Genomic DNA, 19,226 nt, shown 5'->3' on the forward strand with positions numbered 1-19,226 from the left:
ATGTTAGGATGGCATATTGTGTCTGCCATCCTGAATAAAAATAATTACCACAGATGTGTGGGTAAACTGCAGATGCTGGTTTATACTGAAGATAGACACAAAATGCTGGAGCAACTCAATGGGTCAGGCAGCATCTCTGGAGGAAACAAATTGGTGATGTTTTGAGTCAAAAACCCTTCTTCAGATCTTTTTCAATGTCACTGATATTTATTTTAGTTTCATATCATATCATATCATATCATATATATACAGCCGGAAACAGGCCTTTTCGGCCCTCCAAGTCCGTGCCGCCCAGCGATCCCCGTACATTAACACTATCCTACACCCACTAGGGACAATTTTTACACTTACCCAGCCAATTAACCTACATACCTGTACGTCTTTGGAGTGTGGGAGGAAACCGAAGATCTCGGAGAAAACCCACGCAGGTCACGGGGAGAACGTACAAACTCCTTACAGTGCAGCACCCGTAGTCAGGATCGAACCTGAGTCTCCGGCGCTGCATTCGCTGTAAAGCAGCAACTCTACCGCTGTGCTACCGTGCCGCCCTCGAGATGCATCGTGGAAGCAGTCCCTTCGGCCCGCGCCGAGTCTGCGCCGACCAGCGATTCCCGCACACTTACATTATCCTACAAACACTGGGGACAATTTTGCACTTTTACCGAAGCCAATTAGCCTACAAACCTGCACTCCTTTGAAGTGTTGGAGAAAACCCACGTGGTCACGGGGAGAACGTATAAACTCCATACAGACTCCCTTAGTCAGGATCGAACCCGGGTCTCTGGCGTTGTAAGGCAGCAACTGTAAGACGCTGCGCCACCGTGCTGCCCGAAATTCTTGGCCACAAAAATACTACCTGATATAGGTTAGGTTGACAGTAATTTACTTGCATTATCTGGTACGATTTATGGTTGAGCAGAATTTGTGACCAAAAGGTTGACTACTGTAATCTTTCAGTTTTTAAGATCAAAAGTCAAATCTGTTAAAGCAGACACTAAAGACATTGAAAGGAATGGTTCATTGGCTTACAACACTCTCCTTTCACCTCTGCTGCATTTGTTAAGTGAGAAGACAGTTCACAAGTCCACGGATTAGAATTAGGCCATTCGACCCATCGAGTCTATTCCGCCATTCAATCATGGCTGATCTCTGCCTCCAAATCCCATTTTCCTGCCTTCTCTCGATAACCCTTGACACCCATTCTAATCAAGAATTTGTCTATCTCTGCCTTAAAAATATCCACTGACTTGGCCTCCACAGCCCTCTGTGGCAATGTTCCACAGATTAATTACCCTCTGACAGTTGACTTCATTGCCTCAATAAACTTGTTGGAAACTATATTTAATTTGCACTTTGATTAAATTTGTATTACTAAACAAGATGGTATACTTTTCTAAATTTCTTTAGGAAGGAAAGCAAGCATCTTTGGCGTCAGACTTCTCCATAACTCAGTTCAAACACCTTGGTAGGTTACTGATGGTCCACGGACGCAACAGCTACAAGAGGTCGGCTGCCCTCAGCCAGTTTGTCATCCACAGGAGCTTGTGCATCAGCACCATGCAGGTAACTAAACCCCTATGTTCTTGAGGGCCTGAGCTAGCAGGAAAGTTTGGGCATGCTAGGACGTTATTCCAAGGAGTGCAGGAGGGTTGTTCATGAAATTCATAAGTGATAGGAGAATTAGGCCATTCGGCCCATCAAGTTTACTCCGCCATTCAAACATGGCTGATCTATCTTTTCCTCTCAACCCCATTCTCCTGCCTTCTCCCCATAACCCCTGACACCTGTACTAATCAAGAATCTATCTCTGCCATAAAAATATCCTTTGATTTGGCCTATGTCCATCCTGGCCTTTTGCTAATCAACATCGGCGATCTTTATTAGTGTATAAATTAAAGTGTATATATATATAAATTATAGAAGTGTATAAATTAATGAGGGGAATGCACAGTCTGTTTCCCCAGAGTAGGGAAATCAAGAACCAGAGAACGTAGGTTTCAGGTGAGACTGGCATTACACAATAGGAACCTGAGGGGCAACGTTTTAACTCCGGGGATAGTGGGGATAAGAAATGAGCTGTCAGAGGAAGTAGTTGAGGTGTGTACTATCACATTCAAAAGACACTTGGAGAGATACATGGATGGGAAAGGTTTAGAGACAGATGAGGGAAATGTGACCAGTTTAGATGGGGCATCTTGATTAGCCTGGATGAGTTGGCTAAAGGGCCTGTTTACGTGCTCTACGACTGTATTTAACTGCTGACGAGATTGACTGCCAGACAATGGCTGACGTCAGTGCTTTGTATATTGGACAACGTCGCAAATGCAAGGTGTAAGCTCTACTTTGAATGCGGACAATGTTTTTAAATTATTAGGTTCTTTTCAATTGTGATTTAAAAAAAGAAGATTGAAAGTTCTAGTCCAGCCTTTAATCATACTTCTTCCTTCCATCTACACACTCTCAGATACCGCAGTACTTCAGCAATTCTGAAGATGGAAAGGAAGAAACTAGCTGGTGTTAGTGCACCCATTAGTGTCATGGCCATGGAGCCATGGAGTCATACAGCTCGTTGGTCCAATTCATCCATGCCAACCAAGATGCCCTATCTATGCTGGTCCTACCTTCCCTCGTTTGGCCCATATTCCTTTAAACCTTCTCTATCCATGTACCTGTCTAAATGTCTTTTAGATGTTGATATAGTACCTGCTTCAACTACTTCCTCGGGCAGATCGTTCCATATACCCACCACCCTCTGTGTGTAAAAGTTGCCCCTAAGGTTCCTATTAAATCTTTCCCCTCGTACATTAAACCTATGTCCTTTGTTTTTTGATTCTCCATGTCTGGGTAAAAGACTCTGTGCTTTCACCCTGTCTATTCCCCTCATGATTGTATGCACCTCTATAAAATAACCCCTCAGCTTCTTGCACTCCAAGGAATAAAGTCCTAGCCTGCCCAACCTCTCCCTAAGGTGCAAGCCCTCGAGACCTGGCAACATCCTCGTAAATCTTCTCTGCACTCTTTCCAGCTTCATAACATCCTTCCAATTACAGAGTGAACAAAACTGAACACAATACTCTTAAGTGAGGCCTCACCAAGGCATTGTACAACTGTACCATAAAATCCCCACTTCTATTCACAATACCCTTGATGGGCCAAACGGCCTGATGAAGGCCAATGCACCAAAAGCCTTCTGGAACACCCGATCTACCTGCAATACCATTTTCAGGGCATTATGTACCTGGACTCCTAGATCCATCTGCTCTACAACATTGAACGGTGTGTTCTCATCGGACTGCTTTCCAATTGCTTGTGTCCTGGTCCCCGAAGGAAGGTTCACAAATTATTCCAATGTGTAAACAGGGCCAGTTATCTTTCAGTCATATTTGGAATTGTTACAAACTTCAGTAGTGCCAAGACTCAAGGTATGAGTCTGACAGAAGGAAAAGCAACTGGGAATTGGGAGAAGTGGCTAAGGATTCCGGCCAGGTTCCCCGCACCTACTATGTTCTGCATCTCACAGTGACACCATGTTCTTTCCATCTCCCCTTCTTCCCCTTCCCTCCCCCCCTCCCCCCCCCACTTCCTCTAATTACATCCCTCACTTCCTCTGTTTACACTCCTCGAGAAAGATCACCCATAATTTATAAACATTCACTTCCCTCCCATAGACGCCAGCAAAAGAAACACTCTCACGTGGACAATTATTATCTCCACCCTCTCACTGCACTCCCTCTGTACTTTCCATATCTTATCTTCTTATTTCAGACTTCCAACATCTGCCGACTTTTGTTATTCATTCATAAATTATTAGACTCACTATATTTAATTTAGTTTAGAGATACAGCGCGGAAACAGGCCCTTCGGCCCACCAACTCTGTGCCGACCAGCGATCCCCGCACATTAACACTATCCGACACACTAGAGACAGTTTACAATTTTACCAAGCCAATTCACCTACAAACCTGCACATCTTTGGAGTGTGGGAGGCAGCTGGAGCACCCGGCGAAAACCCACGCAGGTCACGGGCAGAATGTACAAACCCCGTACAGACAGCACCCGTAGTCAGGATCGATCGCGGGTCTCCGGTGCCATAAGGCAGTAGCTCTATCGCTGCGCCACCATGTTGCCCCTATATCTTTGGAAGTATACGATTTGAAATGTAGATGAGAAGCTTTTTTTTTCTTTGCCCCTCCACCATATGCATGAAAACATTGTGTCGTGTTAGTAAAATTCAAGGGAGTTATGGATTTTGGCCATTGACGAAACAAAGTTAAAGTGGCCTTTTAAATACTGCCAGCAACGGCCTCCTCGTCCGAACACTCAGTCGACGGGATACTTTCAGCTTCCCTCTTTGTCAGTCTGACTTCAGCTGTTCAGTGGTACCAGACGTTGCATTGTGGCATTTTATTCTCCTGCTCCTTGGACCAAAGCCCTGGAGCATGTTGAAGTTAGAGCCAGCTGGAGAAGATCACATTTGTGATTTAAATGCACAACTGGCTCACTAATCATTTCTGTAATAATGTTTTTTTTCCCCAAGCAGCTGCAAACCCTGATGCCCGTTAAAATGGCTCTGTTTGTTTTCTTTCCACAGGCTGTTTTCTCCTCAGTGTTTTATTTTGCATCTATTCCTCTGTACCAAGGTTTCCTTGTTATAGGGTAAGTAAAAAAAAAATCACTTTGGTTACAATACACCTGGTATTAGAGTGATACAGTATGGAAACAGGCCCATTGGCCCAACCTGCCCACACCGACCAACATGTTCCATCTACACTAGTCCCACCTGCCTGCGTTTGTCCCATATCCCTCTAAACCTATCCTATCCATGTACCTGTCGAAATCTATATACTAAAACTCTCGTTTGTTATCTTGTTTGTGACTGAACTTCAGCCAAAACGGTACAAGATAGCGTGACAATTTTAGGCCCACCTTACTCACCATTGACACTTTAGTGATAATGCAAGTAGTTTTATTGAAATCGGTGTTATATTTTTTAAGTGATTCACATTTTTAAGTTTAAAAGGAGGGGAGGGGGAGGGAGGCAGGGGGGAGAAGGGAGAGGAGAGGGGAGGGGGGTTGAGGAGAGAGGGGAGGGGGGGAGGACAGGGTGCTGCACAATGCAGGAGAGGCTTGGGCCCAATGGGTCCACTTGGTCTAGTGTTTCTTAAATGTTGCAATAGTACCTGCCTCCACTACTTTCTCCAGCAGCTTATTCCATACACCCATCACGTTTTGTGTAAAAAATGTTACCCCTTAGGTTCCTATTAAATCTTTTCCCCGCCTCACCATAAACCTATGCCCTCTAGTTCTCAATTCCTCTATGCTAGACAGTTTATTATTGGAATATAATACTTTTGATATTGCTGAACTTGTGGAAATATGTGTTTTTGTAGACATATTTGTTAGTAATGATTTTGTAATTATTGAAGCAGATAAGATAGCTTGCCAAAGCTGTAATAAACAGGGATTGGAGAAACAATGATCTGCAGATGCTGGTTTACAAAAAAAGACACAAAATGCTGGAGTAACTCAGCGGGTCAGGCAGCATCTCTGGAGAACATGGATAGTTGATGTTTCAGGTCGGGGCCCATGTTCAGACTGATTGTAGTGAGTGGGAGAAAGCTGGAAGAGAGGAGTGCCAGAACAAAGCCTGGTGAGGGATAGGTGGATACAGGTGTGTGTGTGGAGGGGGGTGGGAGTGGTGGCTGATAGGCAGATATTTGGACAAAGGGTGGAGATGCATGGGATAAGCATAGAAGAATTGCAAGTTGTGGAGCCAGTGGAAGGAATATGGGTGGAAGGGGAGGGGAGAAATGGGTGCGAGCAGGAGAGAGGGGAAAGGGGAAGTGGAGGGTGGGGAGGGGACGGAAGAAGGCGGGGAGTGTGGATGTTACCTAACATTGGGGAATTCAGTGTTCATACTGTTAGGATGTCTGCTACCCAAGCAGAATATGGGGTGCTGTTCCTTCAGTTTGCATTGGCACATAGCAGAGGATCTTACCTGGTCTACCAACACCATCACCACAGTAAAGAAGGCACAGCAGAGACTCCACTTCCTGAGGATCCTCAGGAAAACCAACCTGCAGGAGAAGCTCATGTTGTCCTTCTATCGCTGCTCCATCGAGAGTGTGCTGGCATACTGTATAACCACATGGTATGCCAGCTGCTCAGAAAAGGACAGGAAAGCCCTTCAGAGGGTCATCACGACGGCCCAGAAGATCATCGGCTGCTCACTGCCCTCCCTGGAGCACCTGTTCAGCCTACGCTGCCTCAGTAGAGCAGGCAAAATAATAAAAGATCCATCCCACCCCGGCCACCGTCTGTTTGTTCATCTGCCCTCTGGTCGACGTTTCAGGTCGATCAAATCCCGAACAAACAGACTTAAGAACAGTTTTTACCCCAGGGCCATACGAGAACTGAACACTACCTTTGCACTAGGCAACACCGTTAAAAAATCTTGTACTTAATATAATTGTATTTATGTATTTATTTGTTTTTGCATTTATTGCATATATGTTTGTACGCACCGTCAGGATTGGCTATTTTTTAATTTTGTTGTACTCGTTGCAATGACAATAAATGAATATTATTATTATTATTATTATTATTATATTCTGTACTGATCTGTGCAGACCATAATGTGGCCGGAAAATAGTTCAGCAACCAAGCTAACGAGACCTGATAGATACAGCCTTAGTTGTCAACCACCTTTTAAGGTCAAATAAATAACTTTTAAAAGGTAATTAATATCGCAGTTACTGTACCAAAGAAGGAAAGGGCCTTGTGCACCTGGAAGTTTATATTTTACATCTCTCTTCTCAGGTATTCCACAATCTACACCATGTTTCCAGTGTTCTCTCTTGTTTTGGACAAAGATGTTAAATCGGAAGTTGCAATGCTTTATCCAGAACTCTATAAAGATCTTGCCAAGGTACATTAATGGAATTATTATCTTCATTGTCATTGTACAGACAGACCTCCCAACCCTTCCGAATTTGGCGGAAAGTTTTCGTTTTCTTATTTCATTTCCGCCATTCCGATTTCACCTCACATTTTTCCGCAAAACACGTACCTCGCCGCTCACCCTGCCTCTCGCCCCACCCCACGCCTCACGCCGCTGGCTTCGCCTCGCCGCTGGCCCGGCCTCGCCTCGCGGCTGGCCCTGACTCGCCTCGGGCCCCGACTCGCCTCGTCGCTGGCCCGGCCTCACCTCGCTGCTGGCCCCAACTCGGTGCTGGGTTCGCCTCACCTCGCCGCTGGCCTCGCCTTGCTGCTGGCCTCCCCTCGCCGCTGGGATCCCCTCGCCTTGCCGCTGGCCTCCCCTCGCCGTTGGCCTGGTCTCACCTCGCCACTGGCCCCGATTCGCCTTGCCGCTGGGCTCGCCAGAGAGGGGATGGGGTGCGGGGGGGGTGGGGAGTGGGTCGTGGGGGTTGAGGAAGGGAGAGGGGGGGAGTGGGGGGTGGGAGAGAGGGGGAGGGGGGTGGGGGGAGGGGGAGTGGAGGTGGGGGGAAAAGGTGGGGAGGGACGGGCGTGAGTGGGGGGGAATGGGGGGTAGGCGGGTGGGGGGGAGGGTGGGAGTGGGGGTGAAAGGGGGGGTCGTCGGGAGTGAGGGTAGTGGGGGTGGTGGGGAGGGGTGGGGGGGACATGGACTGTTGTGATGTGCTGTTGAAGACCACTGGAGCAAGTATGTCTTCAATGAAATTAGGTTTGTGCAGTTTTAAATGAAACTCTTTCTTCATAACTTAATCATACATTTTGTGTAAGAAAAAATAGAGAAAACAAAACAAAACAATTTTTTCTTTGTGTTGTAAAAAGTATTTCTGTTCAATAGCCTTTCTATAAATAGCAGAATATATCCATGGTAGGCCTGACATTGTACATGTAGTCCAAGAACTACAGACTGTTGGAAATAACAGTCGTTTTTCACACATGAATGTAGCGCAACGCGTACGCGCATTTGGCGTGCATACTTGTTTTTTGCTGAAAAGTTGCATTACGCGCCATATTATGAATTTTGATGTAAAATTCCGAATTTTAGACATCAAAATTCTGAATTTGTAAAATCAAATGTTGGGAGGTCTGATTGCAAGTGTCTTGTATGTTTTGTGTTACATTTTTTCCAAGTTCTTTTAGCATTTTGCAACATCTAGTTAAACGTACTTGTACATGAACACTGTAAATGGGTTTAGCCAGATTAAGCCATTAGAAGGCCATCGAGAAAGAGGCGCTTAAATTGAAATTGAAGCAAAAGTTCAACTGAAGGTTGGGATGGAGGTTCGGGAGCTTGCACGCCATCACTTTCTACAAAGTGACATTGATGCATCACTCCCAGACGAGCTCAATTCTTTCCGTGCTCGCTTTGAACAGGGGAAGTACGATGTACCTTCACAAGTCCCCATAGCCCCCAATGAACGCTGATGCACTGTATAAGAAGTTAGACATTGCAGATGCTCTATCAAGTGCCATCTTCTATGCTGTTGTGTGCTGGGGTAGCAGGGCAAAGGCCACGGAGTACAGTACAATAAACCTCCATCCGAAGCAAAGTGGAAGAGTTCAATTCACCATCTCCACAATTGTTCCTCTGGCCGTCAGCATTTAACTGTGCACATGACAGCAAAAAGAACCTGAAATATTTTGCAGCAGATACCAGGGATTAACTCTAGCGTAAAACTAAATGGTGGAAGGTCTCAGAATGGCAGGCAGCATCTGTGGAGGGAAGTAGACATTCCAAAACATTGGCAGCCCGTCTTTCTCCGCAGCTGATGCCTGACTCACTAAGTTTCTCCGATATTTTGTTTCTTGTTCAAGATTCCCATATCTGCAGGCTTTTGTGCCTCAATAATTCTAGCATTTTGCATTTTGTTTGAGACACTAAACGAACAGCAAAGTTAACTTCCATGAGTTGATATCTATAATCCCCGCGTATATTATTTTGGCAATTAAATAATTTTTGAATCTTTGTTTTCAAAGGCCATTGGCATGACTTTAGATAACAGTGTGGCATCATACTAGCGTTGAAAATGATTGTTTCAGCAACTATCTGACAGGGGCAGCTTAACACCTTTGCTGACGGATTTTTTAAAATGCAAATCTAAATGAACAACATCACAATGGAAACTTCTGCTGCCGCAAATACAGTTGAAACGGCAGTTCCAGGAATTTAATGCTGCTTTAAAAACTCCCAACACGCAAAAACTGCGTTACTTACTAAATGTGTCAAATGATTTGTGTTCAAAGAATTCTAAATTAAACTAATTGGAGAGCTTTCCGCCGTGAAACCGTGAACACTTCAGTTACACATTCAAAATTTAGGTTTTCTTTCACTTAACATCTGCACCAAATGATGTGAACTCTGAATATTGAAACGTTGACTCATCATTGAGCTGTAACTGTAACGTGCAGCAGCATCTCTGACACTGATTTTTTTTTCCCCCTTTTCTATTTCAGGGTCGACCGCTGTCTTTCAAAACATTTCTGGTTTGGGTTTTGATTAGTATATACCAAGGTATGGGAATGGCATTTTGTAATAAATGCATGTAAAACAAAATACATAAAGGTTTATATTTACGCAAGAACATAAAATGTTGGGGAGAGTGTAATTCCATCGCTAGCCTCCAGCATATTCAGTACGGTAGCGCAGCGGTAGAGTTGCTGCTTTACAGCGAATGCAGCGCCGGAGACTCAGGTTCGATCCTGACTACGGATGCTGCACTGTAAGGAGTTTGTACGTTCTCCCCGTGACCTGCGTGGGTTTTCTCCGAGATCTTCGGTTTCCTCCCACACTCCAAAGACGTACAGGTATGTAGGTTAATTGGCTGGGTAAATGTAAAAATTGTCCCTAGTGGGTGTAGGATAGTGTTAATGTACGGGGATCGCTGGGCGGCACGGACTTGGAGGGCCGAAAAGGCCTGTTTCCGGCTGTATATATATGATATGATATGTGATTGTTTGTCTAACAACACTACTTTATTGGCCAGCCAATTTACTTTTTCCACTCATCTCAATGCCTTAATATATATTGTTGTAATGACTTTGATGGGCTTCAAACTATTGAAGTGATATTCGTTGAAGTTTAGGTATAGGAATTAATTCAGCTTTCTTGTCTTGTTGGCAAGATCCCACAAATAACATTGTGATGAACTTTATTATTGATCAAGGCACCAAGATTCCCTCCACTCTGCTTTAAAGAATGCAATATGATGTTTTGTATCCCTTTGAAAAAAAACAGGTCCTTGTCTAGAATCTCCACACTGTGGTGTCACTGTCAGTGGAGTACCCTGTCAGTACTTTCACTGGAGCGTTGGTCTTTACCAAGACTTGTAACCACAACCTTTGGCTGTCAGGCAAAAGTGTATGTCACAAGTCCACATGTTATAGGAGTAGAATTAGGCCAGTCGGCCTATCGAGTCGACTCCGCCATTCAATCATGGCTGATCTCTGCCTCCTAATCCTATTTTCCTGCCTTCTCCCCATAACCCTTGACACCCGTTCTAATCAAGAATTTGTTTATCTCTGCCTTAAAAATATCGAACTGACTTGGCATCCACAGCCCTCTGTGGCAATGAGTTCCACAGATTAACCACCCTCTACATAGAAGTTCCTCCGCACCTCCTTTCCAAAAGAGCACCCTTTAATTCTGAGGCTATGACCTCTGGTCCTAGGCTCTCCCACCAGTGGAAACATCCTTTCCACATCCACTCTATCTATGTCTTTCATTATTCTGTAAGTTTCAATGAGGTCCCCCCTCAACCTTCCAAACTCCAGTGAGTACAGGCCCAGTGCTGTCAAACACACTGACTCTTCATATGCTAACCCACTCATTCCTGGAATAATTATTGTAAACCTCCTGTGTACCCTCTCCAGAGCCAGTACATCCTTCTTCAGATATGGGGCCCAAATCTGCTCACAGTGCTCCAAATGCGGCCTGACCAGCGCCTTTTCGAACCTCAGCATTACATCTCTGTTTTTGTATTCTCGTCCTCCTGATATAAATGCGAGCATTGAATTTGCTTTCCTTACATGGGCATGTTTTGATTTAATTAGCCATACTTATCAGCCTGTAACACAAGCCAAACAAGAGTCTTACTTCTCTTCACTTTTTGTTTTCCTAGGTGGAATCATCATGTACGGCGCTCTGCTGCTGTTTGATTCGGAGTTCGTGCATGCAGTGGCCATCTCCTTCACTTCGCTCATTCTCACCGAGTTGCTGATGGTGGCACTCACAATCCAGACCTGGCACTGGCTCATGATCGTGGCAGAACTTCTCAGCCTCAGCTGTTACATCGCTTCTCTTGTCTTCTTGCATGAGTTTATTGGTAGGTCAACATCAAAAAGGTATTTTCATGAACTTTGCAGCCATGTTCTTAAAAAGGTACTGCAGTTTCCTTTCCATGTACCATTCCTTTCATCTGAGATAGACACAAAAAGCTGGAGTAACTCAGTGGGACAGGCAGCATCTCTGGAGAGAAGGAATGGGTGACGTTTCAGGTCGAGACCGACCTATCTTCGGTTTAAACCAACATCTGCATTTCTTTCCTACACATTCCTTTCATCTTGCCCCATTCGTAAGCTAATGCTCTGGTCCTAGGGGAGTCCAGAACAAGGTGCCACAGTTTAAGAATAATGGGTAGGCCATTTAGAACTGAGATGAGGAAGAACTTTTACAGTCAGAGAGTTGTGAATCTGTGGAATTCTCTGCCTCAGAAGGCAGTGGAGGACAATTCTCTGAATGCATTCAAGAGAGAGCTAGATAGAGCTCTTAAGGATAGCGGAGTCGGGGGGTATGGGGAGAAGGCAGGAACGGGGTACTGATTGAGAATGATCAGCCATGATCACATTGAATGGCGGTGCTAGCTCAAAGGGCCGAATGGCCTCCTCCTGCACCTATTGTCTATTGTCCTGATCTTCATAAGCTAAGGGGATAGATCTCCCAATCTACCCCATTGTGGCCCATGCACTCTTTTTGTTTGATCTTTCTCTGTAGTTGGAATACTTTAATGTTGTAACACTCTGTTCTGCACTCTGGTATTTTTCTCTTTGCCTTCCCTTCAGTATTTGTGCATAGTTTGAATGTAATCATGTATGGCATATTGGAATGATTTGACTGGATAGTACACAAATGAAAGTTATTTACTCTCTCTCGGTCAAATGACAACAATAAATCTATACCAGTCGTTGAGGTTTATCCAGTCAAAGATGCACAATGCTTATCCATGATCCTGAGGAAGAGTCGGGATCATACTCTCCAGATCCAAGAAGGCATCCATCTGCAATCACGCATTACAATCGCTCCATTCTCATAAATCTCTACTCCAACAGATACTGTGGTGCTATTCACTGTACCTCAGTACACGGGACAATAAACTATATTCAACTCAACTCATTCCCCAACTCTGTGTATTTCCTGATCCCACCACCAGGTGGCACTTGGGATCAGCAACCCAACTGACTTGCCTCCCAGCTCCGGACTAAAACAGATCATGGTCATTAATGCCCCTTTAATGTCTATTGGAAATTAGCCACCTTTGGATAAATCATATTGCAACGGGAGATTAGTCAGGAATGGAAGCTGTAGAACCCTCCAAGATAGACACAAAATGCTGGAGTAGCTCAGCGGGACAGGCAGCATCTCTGGAGAGAAGGATTGGGTCTGAAGAAGGGTCTCGACTCAAAACGGCACCCATTTCTTCTCTCCAGAGATGCTGCCTGGCCTGCTGAGTTACTCCAGCATTTTGTGTCTACCTTCGATTTAAATCAGCATCTGCAGTTCTATCTTACACAAACCCTCTGATCTGTTGGTTAATTTGCGTCTTCACATCCCACACAGTTTGCAAAAGCATCCTGCAGCAACTAGTCTTGCATGACGTACTGAAAAACTGGCAATGATCCAGGTTATCTTTCATTAAATCTTGAAACAACTTGCACCAATGCACTATTATTGCCTACTCATCTGTTTTTTATTCTGCACTGTTTCATGAGACCATTGGTTTCTGCAACGTGAGCTCAACTTCAGTTGTAAGAATATAAATATAAACTTTCCTAATTGACAAAGACCGAATAGTTAAAGGCCTGTATAGAATGGATGTGGAGAGGATGTTTCCACTAGTGGGAGAATCTAGGACCAGAGGCCATCGCCTCTGAATGAAAGGATGTATCTTTAGAAAGTATCTTTAGTCAGAGGGTGTTAAATCTGTGGAACGCATTGCCACAGTAGGCTATGGAGGCAAGCCAATGGATAATTGACAGATAATTGGCAGAAATTGACAGATTCTTGATTAGTACGGGTGTCAGGGGTTAAGGCAGGAGAACGGGGTTGAGATGAAAAGATAGATCAGCCATGATTGAATGGCGGAGTAGATTTGATTGTTCCGATTTACCTAATTCTCGTCCTAGAACTTATGAAGGCCAGTTGCAATAGGACAACTTTTACACATTAATTTGTTGCTGGTGTATCTAATTTTCTGTGTGTTGGAAAGGGCAAATTTTGGTCACAACTAATCCTAACTCCAAAGAAGATTGGCACCGAAAAGAAGCTGATGATACAAACATTTGTGGAGTTTTTCATAGCGAGGAAAGTTTTCTAAGACTGCAGCATGATATAGATCAGCTGGAACAATGGCAAATGGAAGACAACCATGACAAATACATGACATGTATTTTCAGAAAGCAAGCAAGAGTAGGACAAACACAGTAAATGGTATGGCCCTAGAAAGTGCCGAAGAACAGAGGACCCTTGAGGTACAAGTCTCTAGATCCCTGGATGTGGCAGCACAGGTAGATAGGTTCATGAAGAACATGGGACATACCTCCTGGAGAGCGTGTCCTATGTACCTAGGCACAATCAGAGAGAGCTTGAAAGATTAATCTTCCTACAAAGTTCTGTTATGGACCATGTAGGCAAGAGTGGCACAGTGGAGCAGTGGTGGAGTGGTTGCCTTACAGCGCCAGAGACCCGGGCTCCATCCTGACGCCGGGTGCTGTCTGTACAGAATTTATACCTTCTCCCCGTGACCAGTGGGTTTTCCCCGGGTGCTCCGGTTTCCTCACACACTCCAAAAAATACAGGTTTGTCGGTTAATTGGCTTTGTGAACGATTGCAAATTGTCCCTATTGTGCAGGATAGTGCCAGTATATGTGGATCGCTGGTCGGCACGATCTCGGTGGGCCAAAGGGATCTGCGCTGTATCTCTAAACTAAACTAAAAAAACTCCCTTCGGGGCTAGTGATTATGTTCCTCCAACAAAGTTCTTCTCTGACAACCACAGAGTTTGCATTGGAAATGATATGATGGCACACCAGTCAATGGACATGTTTAATGCAGAGCCTCCTAAAGTAATTAGCTTGCTGGAAGACTGATGATGCAATCTCCTTGTAAATAAACAAAAGCGGCATGGTTAAGTTGCGTGCCCATGCTCGAACTGCCATGTAACGCAGTTTGAAGTCATTGTACTCTGAAGACTACCGCTAGCACTCAGAATGATAGTTTACCAATGTTGCTCCAGCTGTTAGTAGATACTGGTAGCATAGGTGGTGAGAGCAGATATTGAGGGGGGTGGTTCTGGGATGCCAGAACTAACTGTTGAGCCTTCCCGAGGTGTCATGGGCCAAACTCAACGAAACAGCAGTGAAAGGAGGTTCTCACTTAGTAATCCCAATGATATCCTTGTATCAGGTTTGTTTTTCGTGTGCTTGTAAACATGTAGGTAGCTGATTATTACATATGGAGTTAGTTATTATCCTAAGCATTAATTTGTATAATCATTTTAGGTAGTACTTTGGCTTTAGGCTAGGTTTCTTGGTCGAGCGATGATCCTGGTGTAGCTCAAGTACGTTGTAATGTGATGTTGATGTTTTGTTTCGGTTCCTGACAGCCGCGGTTTACAGGTCTAGAAGAAACTAAAGTGAATGGTGTCGCAGAATAGAGCTATCCTATGTATTAATAAATGTAGTCGTTATAAATATATTTACACATTCACAGCCACAATTATGACCTTAGCAAGAATTGAAACATTCGGCGGAAATGGAAAATTATTCTGGTTTTTCAGTTTCTATTCATTTGCTGAAATCTTTCAATTATTCAGTATTCACGTAAGTGGAAGCGGTTTCGATTGTCGTGGCGAATGGAAAACAAAATAATTGTGACGAACAAATGTTTCAGTGGGGAATTAAGTTCACCGCACTGATTGTTGTGACGGTGGAGCTATTGTACTAAACCCAAAGTCGCCCGGTACATAAGATTGCAAGAAGATTAACTTGAAATGCCATTGTCTTGAGTGGGATGTTGTCCCAGTGACATCGGCGGCTGTTTGGAGAGTGTGCGGGGGTTCTTACGTTCATAATCCCTACACTTCCATGGTTCTGACAGATGACCATCTCCATCTGTCAGGGTGAGGATGTTGTACTGTGTGGGAAGCAACAGCATATGCTGGTTTAAACCGAAGATAGGCACAAAAAGCTGGAGTAACTCAGCAGGACAGACAGCATCCCTGGAGAAAATGAATAGGTGACGTTTCGGATTGAGACCCTTCTTCGGACCTTCAGTCGGAAGAAGGGTCTCGACCTGAAATGTCACATATTCATTTTCTCTACAGATGCTGTCTGACTTGCTGAGTGACCCCAGCATTTTGTGTCTTTCCTTGATAAAACAGCATCTGCAGTTCATTGTTTCTAATTTTGCCTTATTCTCACTCTCCATCATTTCAGGGTATTTATTTGAAATGGGAGCTGTTTTCACTGTCAGCCCTTTCCCCAACTCCCCCTCCTCCCCCCTCTGCTCAAACCTCTGTGAGGAGAGTTTACTCCTACCCTCCTACCACATGCCTCCATGGGCTAATATCAGCTGATGGACCACAGGGGGAGAAGGAATTGAACTGAATAAGTTATGACGTTGAAACCTTTAAACCTGGTCATGGCAGCGAAGATGTGGAGAAGATGTTTCCAGAGTTTAAAAATAAGAGGTCGCCCATATTAGACAGTGATACACCTAACTCAAAACTGCCAATTTATTTGGAAATGACTTCTAGCAAGAAAATGAGAAAGAATCAGTAGCTTGGAGTAAGCAATGTGGACATGTGGAAAAGAACAAGCCAGGATCCCATTGACTTACAAATTTGAAGGAGAAAATGGAGTTGGATTGGACACACCCTCAGAAAACCTGCCACAAACATCACCCGGCAAGCCCTGAAATGGAATCCAAAAGGAAAAGAGGTTGCCCCAGGAACAGCTGGAGAAGAGGTGTCCAGGCAGAAATGTCTGGGAGTGGGCTCAATTGGGGAGATCTCGAAAACCGCCGACAACCGAGTAAGGTGGAGGACATTTGTCAATGGCCTATGCTCCCTAGAGGAGCAAAGGGCTTAAGAAGAAGAAGAAGATGGCAGCGAAGATGTGGAGAAGATGTTTCCAGAGTTACAGTTTAAAAATAAGAGGTCGCCCATATTAGACAGTGATACACTTAACTCAAAACTGCCAATTTATTTGGAAATGACTTCTAGGAAGAAAGTGAGAAAGAATCAGTAGCTTGGAGTCAGGTGAACATCAAAGTTGCCGAGGATCATGAATGTAAGTGAAGGGGACGTGAAGATATCTGAAGAACTGACCAGAATCTTTCACTCGTGCAGACGGAGTCAGTTATACTTGGGAAGGAAGATGGGAGGAGGGTGGTTGCTAGTTCAAGATTTTGACATTCAGAAATTTCATTCTGGAGCATTATTCACTGTTGGTGACTGTTTCATGCAATGTTACAACTTGTTTAGATTTTTGTCTAGGTTTATTATCGTCACTTGTACATGGTACAGTTAAAACTTTGATTTGAATGCTGTCCAAACAGATCAGATAATACCATACGTCCATCCAGTCAAGTCAAACTCATGCACTATAGGGACAAAAAGGAAGATACAGATTGCAGAATATAGTTCTCAGCATTGCAGCGCACCAGTCCCATCGACAAAGTCCAATGTCCGCAGTAGGGGTAGAAATTAATCGGACAGTAACCTAGTTAGTTCATGGACGGACCGTTCAGAAGCCTCATAACTGTGGGGAAGTGGCTGTGCAATACATAAATACATCAAGTCAAACTCAAGAACAATAGGATGGATGTGGGTTAGGTTACCCTCATGGCGAGTGGTGCTGGAATTGAGAAGTGTAAAGCCTTGAATTTTGAGCACTTGTCCTATATATAACATTCTGTAAATTTAATTCACGGACGCTATTTGGTGCATCTTACAAAGGACAGTAGCATTGGACCAGGTATGTTTGTAACTAATGCACAACTTGGTTTTCTGTTGCAGATATCTACTTTATCATCACATTACCCTTCCTGTGGAAAGTCTCGGTAATCACTCTGGTCAGCTGCCTTCCGCTGTACATCCTGAAATACCTGAGGAGAAGATTTTCGCCGCCAAACTACTCCAAGCTTACCTCGTAGATTCTGAGGTCTGTGACCCCACTCCAGTCGGGAATCACGTCCAACAATTTAGGAGATTTATTTGACGGTCTCAACTACTGATGAACTGAAATGCTACCATAACAGAAATGACCAGCTGGTGGAAAACAATTGGGTGGCAAAGATTACCAGAGATGTGGCCTGCTGCTTCAAAGTCATAAGATTTAATGACACCCAGTCAAAAAGGGAAATAATGCACTGTTCAAAAGTAGGAGGCTAGAAAAGAATAGATTAATGGTAGAAGAATCATCAATCTATTGCAACCATTGAGCCACTGATAAAATATATGTATAAATATGCTTATCTTTATCATTCTTTTATTTTATTTGTACCATAATGTTAATCTGAGTTTCGGTTATTGATCTCTTTCCATTCACCATGCTTGGTAGTAGGTTATATGGGTGGCACGGTGGCGCAGCGGTAGAGTTGCTGCCTTGCATCGCCAGGGAACCGGGTTCCATCCTGACTACGGGTGCTGTCTATGGAGTTTGTACGCTCTCCCCGTGACCTGTGTGGGTTTTCTCCCCGATCTTCGGTTTCCTCCCACACTCCAACGACGTGCAGGTTTGTAGGTTAATTGGCTTGCTATAAATATAAAAATTGTCCCTATTGTGTGTAGGATAATGTTTGTGCAGGAAATCGCTGGTCAGTGTGGGCTTGGTGGGCCAAAGGGCCTGTTTCAGCGATGTATCTCTAAACTAAACTAAAAAAACTAAACTAGAATGATACATTTTTCTTCAGTCTTTCAAGCATCCACCCCATTTTACTGCCCAATCATTTTGGATTGTGCAAACTATGTTTTGTGCATTTTCATCGTGGTTACAGAATCTAGAGATACGTCTTCTCGTTATTGATCGACTAACATTTTCAAGATGGTGGCCCAAATGCTATGGGGCAAAACATTGTTTATCCACATGCACAAGCCACGCAATGTAATAGCATTCATATGTTGTACTTGCCTCTGAGATTCAATACCACTGGTCATTGTGTGGTGAAATTTCAAGAGTTCAAGGTACATAGGAGGTGTCACAAAATGCTGGAGTAACTCAGCAGGTCAGGCAGCATCTCTGGAGAGAAGGAATGGGTGACGTTTCGGGTTGAGAGCCTTCTTCAGACTGATGTCAGGGGAGGGGGCAGGACCCGTCCGCTCCCCTGACATCAGTCTGAAGAAGGCTCTCGACCCAAAACGTCATCCATTCCTTCTCTCCAGAGATGCAGCCTGACCCGCTGAGTTACTCCAGCATTTTGTGATACCTTCGATTTGTACCAGCAACTGCAGTTATTTTCCTACACAAGGTACATAGGATGCTATATTGCATCTTCATCATGTCTGAACAAGGATCCCAACCCAAAACATCATCTATTCATGTTCTCCAGAGATGCTGCCTGACCTGCTGAGTTACTCCAGCACTCTGTGTCTTTAATTTGTGATAAATCAGCATCTGCAGTTCTTTGTGTCCATGCTATACTGCATGTACTACATGTGCCCTCAGTGTAAACATCCGATCACTAATGTGAGTTTGAAGGAACCTGTTATATAAATTATGGTTAGGAATAACCATTGGGCAGTGAACGTCACCAACAATGTAACCAGCTGCTTTAGAATTGATTAGATTTAATGACACCAACTAAAAAGGGAATCAATGCACTGTTCAAAAGAGCGAGGCCCAGAAAAAAATCCATTGAAGATAAAGGGATCACTGACGTATAAATCTATTCAGCCACTGATGTAAATGTGTGTAATATTTGGTTCCCTTCCCTCATCCCCTTATTTTGTTTGTGATTTAAT

The 19,226-nt window shown here is 44.1% G+C and overlaps 1 protein-coding gene across 1 annotated transcript in view; it reads left to right on the plus strand.

Moving 5' to 3' along the window:
- atp9a (ATPase phospholipid transporting 9A) overlaps window positions 1-18,536 on the plus strand; it is a 104,017-nt gene extending 85,481 nt beyond the window's left edge. The window contains exons 23-28 of the mRNA XM_078418993.1: window positions 1,408-1,563; window positions 4,592-4,656; window positions 6,820-6,928; window positions 9,445-9,502; window positions 11,109-11,312; window positions 17,283-18,536. Of these exons, the coding sequence (XP_078275119.1) occupies window positions 1,408-1,563; window positions 4,592-4,656; window positions 6,820-6,928; window positions 9,445-9,502; window positions 11,109-11,312; window positions 17,283-17,419 (729 nt within the window). The 3' untranslated portion in view covers window positions 17,420-18,536. The remainder of the gene's footprint in view (window positions 1-1,407; window positions 1,564-4,591; window positions 4,657-6,819; window positions 6,929-9,444; window positions 9,503-11,108; window positions 11,313-17,282) is intronic.
- Window positions 18,537-19,226: the final 690 nt, after the last annotated feature.

The sequence above is a fragment of the Rhinoraja longicauda genome, chromosome 22 (assembly GCF_053455715.1).
Source record: "Rhinoraja longicauda isolate Sanriku21f chromosome 22, sRhiLon1.1, whole genome shotgun sequence".
In the NCBI taxonomy this organism is placed as follows: domain Eukaryota; kingdom Metazoa; phylum Chordata; class Chondrichthyes; order Rajiformes; family Arhynchobatidae; genus Rhinoraja; species Rhinoraja longicauda.